This window comes from Girardinichthys multiradiatus, chromosome 21, assembly GCF_021462225.1.
Source record: "Girardinichthys multiradiatus isolate DD_20200921_A chromosome 21, DD_fGirMul_XY1, whole genome shotgun sequence".
Taxonomy (NCBI): domain Eukaryota; kingdom Metazoa; phylum Chordata; class Actinopteri; order Cyprinodontiformes; family Goodeidae; genus Girardinichthys; species Girardinichthys multiradiatus.
Window position 1 is genome coordinate 9,604,727 of NC_061813.1, and position 17,588 is coordinate 9,622,314.

The 17,588-nt window shown below is 41.3% G+C and overlaps 1 protein-coding gene across 2 annotated transcripts; it reads right to left on the bottom strand.

Moving 5' to 3' along the window:
• Nucleotides 1-1,959: 1,959 nt before the first annotated feature.
• Nucleotides 1,960-7,930, bottom strand: bambia (BMP and activin membrane-bound inhibitor (Xenopus laevis) homolog a). 2 transcript variants are annotated; one of them, XM_047350253.1, is made up of 4 exons: nucleotides 5,677-6,768; nucleotides 5,488-5,592; nucleotides 5,072-5,353; nucleotides 1,960-4,303 (listed from the first exon to the last, which is right to left on the bottom strand). In XM_047350253.1, exons 3-4 carry the CDS (start codon nucleotides 5,301-5,303, stop codon nucleotides 3,888-3,890), a joined length of 648 nt encoding a protein of 215 aa, XP_047206209.1. In that variant the 5' UTR covers nucleotides 5,304-5,353; nucleotides 5,488-5,592; nucleotides 5,677-6,768; the 3' UTR covers nucleotides 1,960-3,887. The 2 variants fall into 2 exon arrangements, with proteins under 2 accessions (XP_047206209.1, XP_047206208.1); XM_047350252.1 differs by lacking the exons at nucleotides 5,488-5,592; nucleotides 5,677-6,768 and adding an exon at nucleotides 7,436-7,930.
• Between the last annotated feature and the right edge of the window lie 9,658 nt (nucleotides 7,931-17,588).

Below are 17,588 nucleotides of genomic sequence, written 5' to 3' on the forward strand. Positions count from 1 at the left end.
CCTCCAGATATACCGGTGGTTGGGGAATATGTGTTCTAAAAGAAACAAAGTAACCAAAACTGTTCTTCCACTTTGTGTTTGTCCACTCTTTTGTCCAACATTTTGAGCTGTAGGTTTAAATAGACATGGTAGTAAAAACAAAGCTCCTAAATTTCCTTAACTTTTCATACTGAAGTGGAAGTATGAATCCAGCCTGACACTAGGAACTTTTGGACATTAGTGGACTAAATAATCTTATTTCCACTGCAAAATGGTCAGTGCTGGCATGAAGGAATATTTACAATGTGGGAAATTGAAACAAAAAGCTTTGAGGACCTTTTGTGATTTACTCAACATTTTAAAAGAAGATTAAGCAACTAATCTGCGCTGCCGCACTGCATCATACATGCGTGTGCTTCGGTGGTGGATCCCTGTTGAAGCTTGGGAGGAAGGAAGCCATGTGAGCATGTACAAATCTTTAACCATTTACTACCCTGGGTGTTCAATCATTACCATGCTCAGGTGTTAACAGGCTCCATATGTTTTTACACCTTATATATTGCTCCACGTGTTGCTGCCTCCACAGTGGGCACAAGGCTTTTCAGGAAAATTACAGGACCTCTGGGAGCGCAGGGAGGAAAGTGGGAGCACTTGTATGCTGTTAACCCAGCTGCAGGAATGCAACGCACCTGAGGCAGGACATTTGGGAGGTGGTGGTGACGTTGAGAAGGTGGTGCTTAGAGGTTTCTGCTGGAAATTAGCAACAATGAAAATGGCGAACTTAGGGTGGTGTCAGGGGGGGTTGCTTGTTGTTGCTTTAAAGCGAACAGGGGCACTTTTCCATAGAGGCCAGTCGGCCACCTCATTAAATTTGCATATGAATGTGAACAGTTTGAGCAGCTTGTGCTGCACAAAAAGGCTACTCCTAATGACTGCAGTGTGGCCGCTTGTATGGGGTAGGCTCAGCTGTGGCACGATGGTGTGTACTTGTTTTCTTCCTTCCCTGGGACCTTTCAGATTTGAACACTAATCTCGTCAAAGCCAGTAATCCTTATGGGGACCACATGCATGTGGTTATCGGACCGGGTTCAAGCAAATCTTTCCGGATTTGAAATCATTATTAAAGAAATGTGGTAGTTTGACTTGGTTAGTTAGTGATGATGAGGTTTGGTTTCAACTTTCTATAATAAATGTAAGTCAGCGGAAGGTTCTATTAAAGATTGGGGTGTGGGCCTGTGTGTCAATGTAGTGCTGTGTGTCAGTGTAATGCAATTCAGCTAGATCTGCATATGAAGGTGCTGGTTGCTGGTAAGTCTTTAGTTTATAGGCTTGCCTTCGACACCTCTATGTTACCACAGGGGTTGGCCAACAAAGTGGGATCAGGCTAAAGAAAACAGCCGTCACATTAGGCTGCCAGGGGACAGTGTTATTATTACAAGGCTAATTGTCTTCAGGGAGGCCCTGAATGTGAGCTGAGCCTTGCTAATGCACACTGCTGTTAAGTGGTTAGCTGCTAATAGTGTTTTCCTGTCCTCCTAATGGATAGAAACAAGGGCTAACTGTTAAATCCTTACAAGATGTCTTAGTTGTGGTTGCTACGGTTACCACAAAGACCATAGGGTCTAAACACCCTCAACAGTCCATTGTGTGACGCACTCAGTACGCACTGCACTAACTGTGGCGACTCCTGTCACGAGCACTGCCGCGCTCAGTCTCCTAGAAATGTAAATATTCTAAAGGAGTTTGGAAACTCCTGCCCAGCGATCGCCGCGGAGACCTGACCTCAAACTCCAAACAAGCTGTCACCGTGGGGCTCTGACCGTTCTGCTCATTTCTGTTTGCATCCCCACTTAGCGAAGATTTGGCAGGAACACAGAGTGAGTGGTTTGTTCCGGCCATTTGTGGTGCTTCTCCCCAGGCGAGTGGAAAGGGAGACAAAACCGAAAGTGTACCTGAAAACTATTTACAGCTCTGGAACACTTTCACTTCTTTGTCATTTTATTGAACTTAATCAGCTGACAGATGTGACAGTAATCTCCTCTGTATCTAATACAATTATTTATCTAATAGTCAGTAAGATTAAACTGACCTCTGGATGTAGTGACCTGCAAAAACATTGACACCATTTGAACTTTGAACTGAGGTGACATCCAAAAACCTGAATGTACTCTGTTGGAAGTTTATGTCATTTACCAACACAAATGCAAAGTTGAAGGAAAATTACATCTGGCTTTTAAATGTAAAATTTTAAAAGTATTCATCCACCCTTTACTCCGATACCCCTAAACAGTACAAATGTTTGCCATTCAGAATATGAACAATGGACTGAATACACCAACCTCACAATGAAACATGGTGGTGGTAGCATCATGCTGTGGGAATGCTTTTCTTTAGCAGGGAGAATGAAGCTGGTCAGAGTAAATGAAAGATGGATGGAGCTAAATACAGAGCAGTCCTTGAAGAAGCCACTTAGAGGCTGCAAAAGATGAAGGATCTTATCCAGCAGGACAAGAACCCTGACATACAGCCGGAGCTACAATTGAATGACAGGTACAGTCAAACTCCAGCACCGAATGCAATAGAAAACATCTGACAAGAATGTAACATTTCTGTTAATAAACGCTCTCCATCTAACTTGACTAAGCTTCAGTCATTCTGCAAAGAAAAGCAGGCAAAAAATGTCAGCCTCCTGATGTGCAAAGCCAGTGGAAAAAAACAAACAAACCAAAATCTTTGCATCTGTAATCGCAGTAAACGGTGCTTCTACAAAGAATTGACAAAGGGGGGCTGAATACAGATGCACGCCGCACCTTTCAGGTTTTTATTTGTACAGTAAAAAATGTTTGATCATTTTTCCCATTTAACTTCACAACTTTGTGTTGGTGTTTCCCATAAATCCCAATAAATTATAGTGATGCATGTGCCTGTGATGTAACAAAGCAAAAGCTGTAGATGCTTTTGCAAGGCATACCCCTCTTATTCAGGGAAATCATTCGCAAATTAGTAGAAATCAAAGTATGATTTGATGGACCGTCATGGGTCTACTGAGTCCAACCGTAGAGCAGAACCTTCACAGAAGAAAACTTGAGTTTCAACAGGAAAACATCAGTAAATCCAGATGCAGGTTTTAAACGGCGTAGAGCATTTCCAGCCACATTATGACCTGATCATTCAGAAACCAATCCTCAGTGGCACCCAGAGAAACGGTCAGGTGTGAGCTGACAGTGGAACCAGCGCCAGAGAACAGCTGTTTGGTTAAAAACCAAGAATTTAATAGTGAATCTGGCTTTAAATAAAAAGTCACTTTAATTGAAGTTCTTACACACACACACACACACACACACACACAAACAAGCTTTTAGTCTGATCACAGAAAGAAGTTGAACATTCACTCTGAAGTAGACAAACACTGGTCAGTTTTCTCAGACAAAAATATATAGATATATTTAAATCTTTACAATAAGCTTGAATCGTGAAACATCCACAGAGGAGTGTGCACACCTACAGTCAAAGAACCCAAAGCACTCTCTCCTCAAACAGTCCTGTTTTGAACCCTGGTGTCAGTGTAAAATTCTTGTTTCAATTCTTTCTTTAAAACAAATGTGCAAATAAGACAAGTTTTGGAATCCTTCAGCATTCAGTGTAGAAAGTCCAGGATCCTCAGGGAGCAACAGTGGTGATGCTCTCTTTCCACCTCAGTTCTGTGCTCCCAGGTTTAAATACAGCTCTGCCTTTTCATTTTCAAGTAAAGTGCTCCTCTAGAAAAACCACACGGCATGAGATCAGTCCTGCATCGTGTCGACCGCTGCTCAGACGGAGAATCGCAGACCGATGCTTGGAAAACACGGGAATGTCCTCTGAAGGCAAAAAAAAACAGTGGAGAAGCAGTCCTGGATGACTGCAGGAAGTCACACAAACTCCAGCTTGCCGTGGCCGCTGTACATCCCCCAGTGCACCAGAGACATGATCTTGTCATTGCCCAGGTCGGCCTGCCTCATCTTGTCGCAGGTCAGGCAGCAGTTCTCATGGCCCGTCACCGGCACCATGCACTCCAGGTCCAGTTTGGCCACGTGGCCCTTCTTGGTGTGGTGGCCGTGGAAGCTGTAGTGGAGCCGCGACAGCATCTGCTGCCGCTGGTCCTGCAGCCGCTTGTTCTCGCTGCGCAGCATCCGCAGCGCCAACATGATGAGCAGCACCAGGATGAGGCCGCCGGCGATGGGCACGGCGATCACCGCTGCTCGGAACCACACTTCCTTGGCCGAGGCCAGCTCTTGCACCCGCGTCACCAGGTTCCTGTTGCTGCCGTCGGCTTGATACCGGCTATCTGCACACGTGAACACAATCGGTTCGTTAGTTGCATATTTACGTGCAGATGTGAATGCAAAGTACTGACAAGAAGTGATGCCTCATTCCTAATGAAAAGAAGCGGCTGTGCTCTAAACCCATGCCAGGAAAGCTACCACAGAGAGAAGATAACACAGACCAAGAGAGAGAGAGACCAGCAGAGGCAAAAACAAATGAGTCACCTTGTCCCAACTGAGAGCCAGATAATAATTCGAGCTAATAAACTACAGCCTGCTCTGCCTCGAAAAAACAAAACACCAAGTACCCCAGTAGAGCTGTTCCTCCTTCAGTTTTCCATACACCTTTTAAGAACTCAACAAGCCCGTGTTTCTGTGCAGACATGGGAATATTCATCCTACGAGGCACATTCCTGCTTTGTGGGAAAATTACATGGTGCACGCGTAGTAAAAAAAAAACAACAAAAAAAAAAAAAACAGAGCATATCTGATCTCTTTCCAAGAGCTTAAAGGTAAACTGCCGGCTCTCGCCTCTACAGGCACAGAGCTGGAGCTTGTTAAAACTGAAAATGAAAAAAGTTCTGCTAAGCTGGAAAATTAAGAAAAACCATAAAGCGGCATATGGAAAAAAAATAAAACTTCTAGAGCTCTACATTCTGCTTCCGAAACTGAAAGAGGGAAAATAAGGACAATTTACAGAGGAGAAGCCATAAAATTCCCACATAAATAGTAATATATGGTTTTATTTCAGCAAAAGAAACACATCCTGACTGCTGGCGGTGCTCCCTTACCCGTCGAGTCCCTGGTGTGCCCCAGGTCGTGCAGGCCCCTGTAGTTACACATGTCTTCGTGGCAGCACTCCAGCGTCAGAGCCCCGCTGAGAAGGTCCGCGGCCCTTTGGCTGCTGCTGCAGACATCCGCAGCGTTGGAGACGGGGTCTAAACACCCATGGGTGAGCGGGGAGTTGGCATTGAGCGGGTCCAGGACCTTGGTGAAGCAGGCGTTCAGTTCGGATTTGCACATGTACCCGGTGGCCACGCAGTGCGGAGCGTCGCAGTAACACCTGATCTCTCCTGGAGGAGGAAAAGGAGAGAAAAAAGAGAGTTGGAAAAACTTGGCAACGCCGGCTGCAGTTTTTTCCTCAACTTCTTGTGTCGGTTCTTTTACGCCGGCTTATCAACAACAAAGGGTTTTATTGAATCTCCACCTGAATAAAACTTCTCCTCAGGCTAACGTTTCCCCCATGCTTGCAGTCTGCAGCAAACATCACTTAAACAGGCAGGTAGCTCCTGCATCTAGTCAGCCAAAAGCTCTGCATTAGAACAGGAGCAGAGTAGACTATTATAAGCATTTGTAGATTAACCCACAAGAAGGAGACAGAATTAACTTTTCCCACCCTTAAGCAAAGCTTTACTTGTGGTACCGACAGCCTGGGGCCTGCGTCAGGAGGGGGCTCATCTAAAGAGCCTCAAGCAACCTTATCATTATGGCTGGCTCCCTCTAAACAAGCCCTCTGTTTACAGAGCAGACCGCCAAGAATGTCCCCAACAAGCTAAAGCACAGTCTGCAGATGACCTACAGTCTTTATGTTCTTTGTCGTCATTACAGCAACTTTAAACGATAACAAAAGCCAAATTTACTGGAATTCTGTCATCTGTCATTGACATATAGAACAATGCACTAAAAAAAAAAAAAAAAAAAAAAGAGCTTTTCGTTGTGTTTCAGATTTAAGGCTGAAGCTGAGGTTTTCTGAAGAAAGAAAAAAAACTGTAGTCTGTGTGGTAGCTCCTGTGAGACTGCGCCGACTAGCATTCATCAGATCAGAGTTTTCCCTGTGAATGAGTGGAGCAGCAGGGCTAAGGCAGGTCATTTGGAGACCATTTCATTAGAGAGGAGAGGCCCCTTTGTGGGAGCAGGAGGGAGAGGGGGGCCTCACCCAGGCTGAGCTCAGAGGGTTTCTGGGCCCAAGTGGGTCTGATACAGAGGGCAGCTTCACGACAGGAGTTAAATGTGAGTTCTAAAAGTGAAACATGACAGATGAAATGTTACATTTAGGGTTATTTAGCCCTTTGAGGTAAACTAATTTCACATGATGAAAAAAGTAATAATAATAATAAACAATTCAGGTATTTTTTCAGCCTCCTCAGGAGATTTTAGTCACATTTTTTAAGGTTAATGCAAAAATGTTTGTTTGTCGTGACTTTCAGGGGTAGAGATTGGGTGTCTATATCTCTTCTTCTGTTATTTATCTGGAGAACCTGCGATTATCTCCAGATCAAAATCTAAATGAACTATTGCTGGCTTGACTATTTTTAGAGACATGTTCTGCAGATTCTGACTGATCCAGTTTTTTTTTTATGTGCTATAAAACACAAAAAGGGAATAAACGCAACTGATTTTTTTTTTTTTTTTTGACAGAGATAAAAGTTTAAATCCTACCAACAAATTACAAGATTGTTTCAATTTGTGCATCAAAGCATGCCTGTCTATTGTTTGTCATTTTTATAAAACTAACGTGCATAACAGTACATGGCTGACTGCATTTTTAAGCCGCAATAATGAGTTCTTAGTTTTGATGCACTAAATCAATAGACAAAAACTAAAACTTTTTCAGCATTAGACTTGTGGACCACAAATAAGAGTCCATCCTGATCTCTGAGTTTACTTTAGACCAGGTCTCAAAGGTATCTTTTAAAGAAATGGGAGATGAGTCAGTCTAGGTTTGATCAGGCTGTGTGCTACAATTTTCAACTTGAATCCAATATAATTAGAGCTAAATTGAATTTAAAAAACTGCTATTACAATTGACCCGTTTTCTGTTCCAACAAATAAACGTTTTGCTGATTACGAATTGTGTCACAATTGTAGAGTAATTCAGTCTAGTTCAAGTATTTACATCAAATGGTAGACCACTCAAAGCGCTTTACACTAGAGCCACATTCACCCAATCGCACTCACATACATCGGTTAAGTGCCTTGCCCAGGGGCACATTAACATATGGCAGGAGGCTGGAATCGAACCCACAACCTTCTGACTGCAAGACGACTACTCTTCCAACTGAACCACAGTCGCCTCATCACCAACCACAGGTAAATGATATCTGAACAGTGTTTACATGCCCCGTCAGCAGCAGCGGAGCAAAGTCTGAACGTACCTTTGGTCAGAAGAACCGCCATGGCACAGAGTTCCAGTTGGAGCCAGATGGAAATGAAACGCTCCATTTACGCCGAATTACTGCGCAGTGACCAGGGTTATATCCAGCAGCAGAGAGCCACACGGAAAACAACAACAACAACAACAAAGTTTACATGGAGTTACGGTGAAAAACGAGCCATTCAGCTCACCGACTTGACAACACCAGGAAGGAAAGAAACCTTCTCTCCCGCATGGAGACAGAAATGTTAGCAGCTTTGTTTTTCAAAGCGGTCCGACATTACCCGAGTACTCCAAAAAATAGTATTCTTCTCTAAGACTGTAAAAGTAAAAGTGATAAATGTACTCCTTGGAAAATGGATGTTGTCACAGCTGGTTCTCCTGCTCCTTTCTGAGCAGCCGGTCAAAGTGAAGCATCACGTTTGTATCCCTGAACGGAGGAACTTTCCACAGAAAACCAGATGAGTCACTCCGCAAAGCTGCACTCTAACTGGCGACAGCGGCAATTTAAAAGGAGAAGGAGCAGCGAGCCGCCGAGGCTCCGCCCCCTCCATTCTGATTGGCCCGACCACAAAGACAGCTCAAAGCGCGCAGCTCAACGACACATCCGGTTAGTTCTGTTCAAAATAAGACAGTCTGACGAGTCTACTCGTTTCTGCAGGACTGAAACATGATATTCTGCTTTCAGCTGCTGTAGCTACCACTGTTTGTTGCGTAACAGACCAAGGATGGAATACATGGTTAATTTTATGTAGATTGTGTGGATAATAATGTCACATTCACCATTTCTGAAATCATCTTTTTATTCTATTTCATAAATGTATTGCTCAGCACCTGACTTTAGAGGCGTGATGTTCATTTTCATGCCTTGATACAATTAAGATTTTATTTTCCAAATCAGTTTACATAACTTCCGGTCTTACTCTGCTCACTATTCTAGTTTGATCAAACCTATCTCCTCCACCTTTCATTCATGGTCTTTTATTTCCATAATACCATGTTCCCATTTGTCATGATTGGCCTGGGCAAAACTCACTTAAGTGATTTAGTTGACGCAAACACTGCTGTAATCAATAATATTTCGCTATATTTGGATGAACCTGTTCATGTTCTAGTTCTTCAAAAGGCAGAGTTTTATAATATAGCCAAAGTTGGTTTTGCTGAGGAAGTATAATAATCAGTACAAAGAGGAGCGATTTTAACTGGATTAAAGGTGCAACCTTGAATCTGCAGCCTGACGTCAGGTCATTGTGTCCAGAGGTTACCTGCAGCGTCATCGCCCTAGCAGCCAGGTTGACGCCGTGCTGAGCCGCCTTCCTCCAGGCTGAAACACCGCTGCTGCGGGGCGGGTAGGAGTGGACAGCCGCTCAGAGAAATTAGCAATCCAAAAACGCATGGCGCCACCCGGGCGACACACAACGACGCCCGCACGCACATCCACGCGCGCGCGCAAAAGTCGGTTAGCACACGCACAATTATCCTCCACCAACTGTCAATGCAAAACAAACCGGCGAGAGATCTGTAAAAGCCTTCTGTGTCGTACATACGGACTTGCTTTTATAATTCATTCACGTTAATACTGAAGACAGTCTCATTATCTAGCATACAGGCGTGATTGTGTCGTTTCGACCTGAACTGAAGGCATGTTTCACAACTGTGGCCCTCAGACAACAGGGTGAGGATCCTCGCTTCAGGCAACGTAGAAGATGACACTGCAATTACCGCAATTATGTGCAATTCCACGGAGGCGCCACTCCACGGCTGGTGTTGCATCCCGTGCAAAGGGCGGTAAAGGTGAAAGGACACGGGTTCAAGATGCTGGATCACGTTGTTTTTAGGATTTATTGAGATATAAAGACGATTATGTGACCCGGGGTGTACTTCCTGAGGCTTAATGTGTAAGCGCTACTAAACCATTAAATGATTCATTTATTCAGTAATAATCAGACTAGGTGTTCAAATAGCCAGATTACATTAGACAGTAAGTGTTTGAATTTTCATTTAAATATTTCTAGAAATGCCACTTTAACACAGAGCGGTGATGCCACTTGTGGTAGATAAATACTACCATCTAGTGGCCAAATCTGGCAACAACTGTTCGATTTTTCTTTTTTTACTGTTAATGTAGGAGAGAGAACATTTTTCTTCACAAACAAATTTAGACGGTCGGGTAATGAAATACAGATTTCACAAAATAGAAAGTTTTCTTAAATACACATTGAAGAAAAATAAATCAATTTACGCTTTGATGACATCACAGGAGGCACAAGAATAACGGTAATCAGCTGCAATTATTAAACATTACATGTGTAACCTTTCTGAGATTTCAGCATGGATTCTAAAGCATTCAAGTTGCATGAGTTGCAAGTATTTTATAACCTTACAGGTCTGAGCCATAGAATGACTACAATCACCCCCAAACCATGATGGATACAGTGGATGATAGTAACAATAATAATTATTTTCTGAACTTTAAAGGGTACACATCTGTTTATGTCCTTGCTGGCACTGCATGCAGCTTGAATTCATGCAGCTTTGGTGTACCCAAACAACCTCTCTCTTTCAGACTACTGAGTGGTGTGACTTCTTTCTGGCGATCTTTTTTAGCAGAAGAAGCGAGTGATGTGGCTGCTCTCCAGGATACATTGCAGGCATTTGAAAATCCTCCTAATGGAGCACATCATAATAAGTTGTATCAAAATAATCGCTGAAGATCAACCAGATAAACTGACCATGACACTGTGTTACTATATCCAAAGTAAGTTTGAGTGATTTTCCAGCAAATGTCCAACTTTAAGATACATTTAAAATAGTTATTTTTTATTTCTTTAATTATTAGCTGGTCAAACAAACCTCCAGCTCCTCAAAGGCGTGAGCTGTGAGGAAAGGAAGTGTGAAGAAATGTTTTAAAGATAAAAAAAACAAAAAAAAACAATACCCCTCCCAAAAAACCCTGATCTTCACCTATGGTGTAAATTGAGACACTCTGACATTTTCTGTTAGACCTGTTCTACCTGCTAAATACCCACTACATATGCACAGCCATAAACTGAGCTTGTAACTACTGACATGGGTCTCCAGACCTGGGCCAAGCAGATCCTATTAGCTTTCAATGACACATTGAGGAATATGGTGCCTTGCTAATGTCCATAAGCTTTAGCTTTTTGTTGCTTGTTTTTGTCATAATAAAACTGCAAACTTCGACATATTTCACTTGAATTGTATGTAATTAACCAAACTGAAGGAGCATTCAAATATGAAGTAAATGGAAAAATGATAATTTTTTGAAAATAAAAACCTAAAAGGTGTGGCATACATATTTATTCAGCCTCCCGAGTTAATTCTTTGCAAAACAACCCTTCACTGTTATTCCAGCTCCAAGTGTTTTAATGTATCTCTAAACCAGCTTTACACGCATAGAGAGTTTTTTTTGTCACTATTCCTCAACTGGATTTAGGTCTGGACTTTGACTGGACCATTCTAACATGAGTATGCTTTGATCAACCATTCCATTGTTGGTCTGCTTGTATGTTTTGGGCCATTGTCTTGCCTGAAAGGTGAACCTTTATCCCACTCTTAAGCATCCCCGCTGCATGACTCTGCCACCACCTTGTAATAGCTTGACGATGATATGTTCTTGGTAATATGCAGTGTCAGCATTTGGCACGTAGGGCAGCTCTGACAGATAAACCTTCTTCATCTTTGCCTGGCGTGGACACACATTAGCTTTCTTCTGGCTGTGCACAAATAATACTTGTCCACTCAAGCTGTGGCTTTCTGTAGCTCCTCCAGAGTAACTCCTCCGTGCTGCTTGTCTGATTAATTTGCTCCTTGCCATGCCTGTCAGTTTAGGTGACCAGACATGTCTTGGTAGGTTTGCAGTTGTGCCAGTCTTTCCATTATCAGATGTTGGATTGAACAGAGTTCTGAGAGGTGTTTAAAACTTGGGATATTACTTTACAAGCCAATCCTGCATGAAACTTATCCAGATCTTTATCCCGGACCCATCTGCTGTGCTCATTGGTCTTCATGATGCTGATTGTTCAGTAATGTTCTGTAACAAACCTCTGAGGCCATCACAGAACTACTGGATTTACACTGAGATTAATTTGCACACTCTGCTAACTAGGTGTCTTGTGAAGACAAATGGTTGGATTGCATTATATTTATGAGTATCAGAGAAAAGGGGGTTGAATGCAAATGTATGTCACATTTCTCAGATTTATATTGTAAAAGTATCCTATTTTTTTCCGCTTCATATCATCAGGTACTTATTGTTGGTCTTTTTCATAAACCCCCCCCCCCCAAAAAGTTCTGTAGGGAAGGTTATTTTTGCAAGGCGCTGTATTTTAAATGAAAAGGTGATTCCCTTTTCTCACGTTTTGGTAAGAAATTCATGTCAGCTGGATCTATTTCATCAGATGGACTTGCTCATTCTTCCATAGGAAGAAAACAATCTAGTGGCTGTTTTTTTCCTGCTGAGAAGATGAGTGTCACACAGTGGGGGTGAGTGGCTTTCATCATAGGATGTGATTGTTCCCCGCAGGTTGCGTCTGGTTTCAGACTTTAGGAGACACTTGTAGGTGTTACCTGTTACGGAGGGAGGTGAATCTGCATAACAAAAGCTCTCCCTTGCAGCTTCATGGCTGGAAAGCTGCTGTGGTAGATGGAGTGGGAAGACAACACAAACTGAATTCTATTTTTTTATTTTTAAAAGGCTCATTTAGAGAATTTCACTTTGAATTTCCTAAAAGTAAACCATTTAAGTAGTTCTTCTAAGGAATGTCTGTTCCGTCCCAAAACCCCAGATCTCCACACAGGAGTCCCTGAAAGCTGCCAGCCAGGGCAGAAAGGCCTCTTCTGAAACTCCTTCCTCTTGTACTTCCTCTCCTCTCTTTGATGTGAGCCATATCAGTATCTCCAAAGAGTCCCAGACAGGCAGACTGTCTCCGTCCTGCATGATCTAGTTTACCCTCCTGATTGTAACAAAGGGAAATGTTCAGTTCTTTGCAGAGAAAGAGCCTCTCTGCAGCTTTGATGTTCCAGATTTGGTTGAAGGATTTGTGTACTGAAGTCGTCTGGCAGCTTTTTTTGCACTTCACTCTAAAACTGATGGCATTCACTTTGGTCTTTGACTGTTAATTCAGCAGATCTGTGTTTTTTTCATTTAATCTTTGCTCAATCATCAACCAGAGACTGAACCCTGCTTCTCTGATACAGCTTCAACGCTTTTATTTTTAATATAAAATGGCAAAGCATTTTACAGTAAGCTTTTTTTTTTAACATAGACAACATATACACAACAGACAGTGCCTTTATCATGTTCATTGACTTTACCCAAAAAAAAAAAAGGAAAAAGGTTAATGGTCATTTTATGGTCAGTGGCTGTACCCACCACCTTACTCCTGGCAGTATTAGCTCGGGTAGTGATTCCAGGTACAACGTCCAGTAGATGCAGTAAAGTGGTTTGTTTTAGGAGCTAATCGTATGTAGTGAGCTATATTTGAAATAACTGGTTTCTAGGGGCTGCCGACTGTAAAAATTCAGCAAAAAAAAAAATTCACTGGCACATTTCTGTTATTTAGCGCGCTTTCTTTACATTTAGTGAATTTTTCTCTCATTTATTTGGAAATGCTAAATCTAAATCTTAAATCTATATCTAAATATATATCTTAAATCTAAATGTTAAATCTAAAGTTTAAATCTAAATCTTGAATATAAATGTTAAATCTAAATCTAAAGTTTAAATCTAAATCTTGAATCTAAATGTTAAATCTAAATCTAACTGTTAAATCTAAATGGTAAATATAAATGTTAAATCTAAATCTAAATGGTAAATATAAATATAAATGTTAAATCTAAATATAAATGTTAAATCTAAATCTAAATGGTAAATATAAATATAAATGTTAAATCTAAATCTAAATGTTAAATCTAAATGGTAAATATAAATATAAATGTTAAATCTAAATCTAAATGTTAAATCTAAATGGTAAATATAAATATAAATGTTAAATCTAAATGTTAAATCTAAATGGTAAATATAAATATAAATGTTAAATCTAAATCTAACTGTGAAATCTAAATGGTAAATATAAATATAAATGTTAAATCTAAATCTAAATGTTAAATATAAATCTAACTGTTGAATCTAAATGTTAAATATAAATCTAACTGTTGAATCTAAATGTTAAATCTAAATCTAAATGTTGAATCTAAATGTTAAATATAAATCTAACTGTTAAATCTAAATCTTCATAAGTTCTGCAGTTCACTGTGACATACTGGATATCAATGTAGAGGCCAAATCCAGCCTGTTAGTGATCATAATTTGTTTGCTTTTAATGAGGTTTCCTTGCTATAGGTCAAAAATGTTGTGATCTGTAAACCAGTTTGATGTTACTTTTGACATCATGCTTGAAAACACCTAGCTTCACCGAATTATTTCTGGAATTATTTCTGTTTACGGCTATTTTCTTGAGAACTTTTTGTTTTCCATTGTTGAGAAAGTTCTGGTTCAAAATTTGCTACTGGTGGGTGTGAGCACATCTGCAAGTGAAGGCTGAACCATTTGATTATATTGAAAATACTGAGTATTTTAACCCCTTGGAGCCCACTGCTGTAATTTCACTGATCATCTCAATCTAAAAAAACAGATTTCTGATCACTTTTTATCCCTCCAAACCCTACATTGATGATTTCACTTGGTCCAACAATATTGGGAACATCACAACAGATTTGTGGTGTGTCAGGATTCAGTTTGGTACTTCAGCTGTAATACAGCAGACAAGTGGGTCCTGCAGAGAACATCGAAGGGCACCGTTGGACCCTGTGTCCAGGATCCGGTTCAGAGCCGCAGCAGGGACAGGGCTCAGACCATTGACAGAAACAGTTCACATCCTTTCCATGACCTTTTTGAACTGCTGCCATGATTTAGGTTTACAGCTAATGAAATTCAGTTGCTCTGAAAATTAGAATGGTAAATTAGATCAATGTAACAAAACATGGTTAACTAGAAACGTGGGCTTACTGAAAAGCATGTCTATGTTCTGTACAGATTATACATTCAATATAGGTCAGGGTTCCTATTGCTTGAATAATTGCATGTATACAGGTCCTTCTCAAAATATTAGCATATTGTGATAAAGTTCATTATTTTCTATAATGTCATGATGAAAATTTAACATTCATATATTTTAGATTTATTGCACACTAACTGAAATATTTCAGGTCTTTTATTGTCTTAATATGGATGATTTTGGCATACAGCTCATGAAAACCCAAAATTCCTATCTCACAAAATTAGCATATTTCATCCGACCAATAAAAGAAAAGTGTTTTTAATACAAAAAACGTCAACCTTCAAATAATCATGTACAGTTATGCACTCAATACTTGGTTAGGAATCCTTTTGCAGAAATGACTGCTTCAATGCGGCGTGGCATGGAGGCAATCAGCCTGTGGCACTGCTGAGGTCTTATGGAGGCCCAGGATGCTTCGATAGCGGCCTTTAGCTCATCCAGAGTGTTGGGTCTTGAGTCTCTCAACGATCTCTTCACAATATCCCACAGATTCTCTATGGGGTTCAGGTCAGGAGAGTTGGCAGGCCAATTGAGCACAGTGATACCATGGTCAGTAAACCATTTACCAGTGGTTTTGGCACTGTGAGCAGGTGCCAGGTCGTGCTGAAAAATGAAATCTTCATCTCCATAAAGCTTTTCAGCAGATGGAAGCATGAAGTGCTCCAAAATCTCCTGATAGCTAGCTGCATTGACCCTGCCCTTGATAAAACACAGTGGACCAACACCAGCAGCTGACACGGCACCCCAGACCATCACTGACTGTGGGTACTTGACACTGGACTTCTGGCATTTTGGCATTTCCTTCTCCCCAGTCTTCCTCCAGACTCTGGCACCTTGATTTCCGAATAACATGCAGAATTTGCTTTCATCCGAAAAAAGTACTTTGGACCACTGAGCAACAGTCCAGTGCTGCTTCTCTGTAGCCCAGGTCAGGCGCTTCTGCCGCTGTTTCTGGTTCAAAAGTGGCTTGACCTGGGGAATGCGGCACCTGTAGCCCATTTCCTGCACACGCCTGTGCACGGTGGCTCTGGATGTTTCTACTCCAGACTCAGTCCACTGCTTCCGCAGGTCCCCCAAGGTCTGGAATCGGCCCTTCTCCACAATCTTCCTCAGGGTCCGGTCACCTCTTCTCGTTGTGCAGCGTTTTCTGCCACACGTTTTCCTTCCCACAGACTTCCCACTGAGGTGCCTTGATACAGCACTCTGGGAACAGCCTATTCGTTCAGAAATTTCTTTCTGTGTCTTACCCTCTTGCTTGAGGGTGTCAATAGTGGCCTTCTGGACAGCAGTCAGGTCGGCAGTCTTACCAATGATTGGGGTTTTGAGTGATGAACCAGGCTGGGAGTTTTAAAGGCCTCAGGAATCTTTTGCAGGTGTTTAGAGTTAACTCGTTGATTCAGATGATTAGGTTCATATCTCGTTTAGAGACCCTTTTAATGATATGCTAATTTTGTGAGATAGGAATTTTGGGTTTTCATGAGCTGTATGCCAAAATCATCCGTATTAAGACAATAAAAGACCTGAAATATTTCAGTTAGTGTTCAATGAATCTAAAATATATGAATGTTACATTTTCATCATGACATTATGGAAAATAATGAACTTTATCACAATATGCTAATATTTTGAGAAGGACCTGTATGTTGGTGGTGTCACCTCAGGATCGTGGGGGATGTTGGTTAGGAAAACCAAGCAAAGCAGAGAACAATATAACAGAAATGCAAGGGTTCAACTCATTGTTGAAAAAGTGTGCAAGACAAGTCAAGCAGTTATTTTAAACCCAACTTCTGTACAGTTCGGTAAGAACGTCTTTTGTTCCTTCAATCATACCTTGACTTTCTTGACCAATAACGAGAGTTTGGAGACCATTTAAAGTTTGTTTTTATTAATTTTGGCTGTTTAAGAAAATAGTTTTTAATCCAGCTTGAAAAACTCACCAAGACCACTTTGTTCAATTATATTATAGCCTGATTCTTTGGAAGGAAAATATAAAATAATGAGCTGTATATAAAAACGTCCTTGGAGTTGCATTGAGGAACATGGACATTTTGGATTGCTGCAGTTTAACAGATTTAACACTAGAGTGAGCCAGAGAAGCTTTTTTGAACAGGCTTGCTTTATACTAATTGACTGGATAAATCAGTCAATTAGTATACAGGTAAAGAAAGAAAGCAAAGAATTAAAGAGACAAGATGATTAGAAAAACAAAGAATAAAAACTAGAGGAATCTATGTGGCGTGGCCATCTGGCCGAGGCTCTGCTGGGGAGTCAAGAAAACCTCGTCTTCCATCTACCTCTGAACAGTCTATAGATACTCTATAGGGCTTAAGTCAGGCCTGTTTGACAGCCGGTCAAGTACAGTGATGCCACTGTCATTAAAGCAGGTAGGCCTTTTCGTTGTCCGATGAGCTAACCCCTCCCTCCTACTTCCCTATTTCTAAGCGGATTGCTCAATCCAGCTCTCCATCCAACGGGTCCGGACTTCCCTAAACCTGGAAGGTCTTACTTACTAAGCAGGTTTATTGGAAAATCTGTTTAAGCTGGTGTCGGGAAATGACACGCCTAACCTCTAACAGCCCATCTTTTCCATAAGTCTCGCCCTTTTTCAACTGGTGGTCTGGATGACCGAGTAGCCCACAGCAGTCATCCACTCCTCGATAGTCACTTCTGTTAAGGGCTGCTCATTCCCTATTTTACAACTCGCAATTGGTATATGGGTTAGGTTGAGTTTAGTGGCTCGGCACGAGCCCCAAGGGCATTGTTTTAACAAGTTTGGCTTAAGGCAACCAATAAAAACCTCCTAAAATCATTTGGAACCAGGCAACAAGACTTTTTACCACCAACGAAAAACCCAAAAATAACTCAAATAATTGACTGTCCACAATAAATCTACAATTTGATATGCTTTCTTTAATTAGTAATGCTTTTGCAGGGGTCAGTAACAGCTTAAAAATCAGCTAAACTTAATAATTTAAATAATAGAAATAAATCAACCTATCTTTCCCTAATGCTGAAGCTGGTAAGGCTGACGAGGCTTTGGAGACGGAGGCTCACGATGGATCTGAATGGAAT

Bases quoted from the DNA above. Each gene is read 5' to 3' on its own strand.
- bambia (XM_047350252.1), bottom strand. From the start codon at position 7,502: ATGGAGCGTTTCATTTCCATCTGGCTCCAACTGGAACTCTGTGCCATG. The intron at 5,354-7,435 runs GTACGTTCAGAC...TTCCTCCTCCAG, and splicing joins GGCGGTTCTTCTGACCAAAG to GAGAGATCAGGTGTTACTGC. The intron at 4,304-5,071 runs GTAAGGGAGCAC...TCACGTGTGCAG, and splicing joins GCACACCAGGGACTCGACGG to ATAGCCGGTATCAAGCCGAC.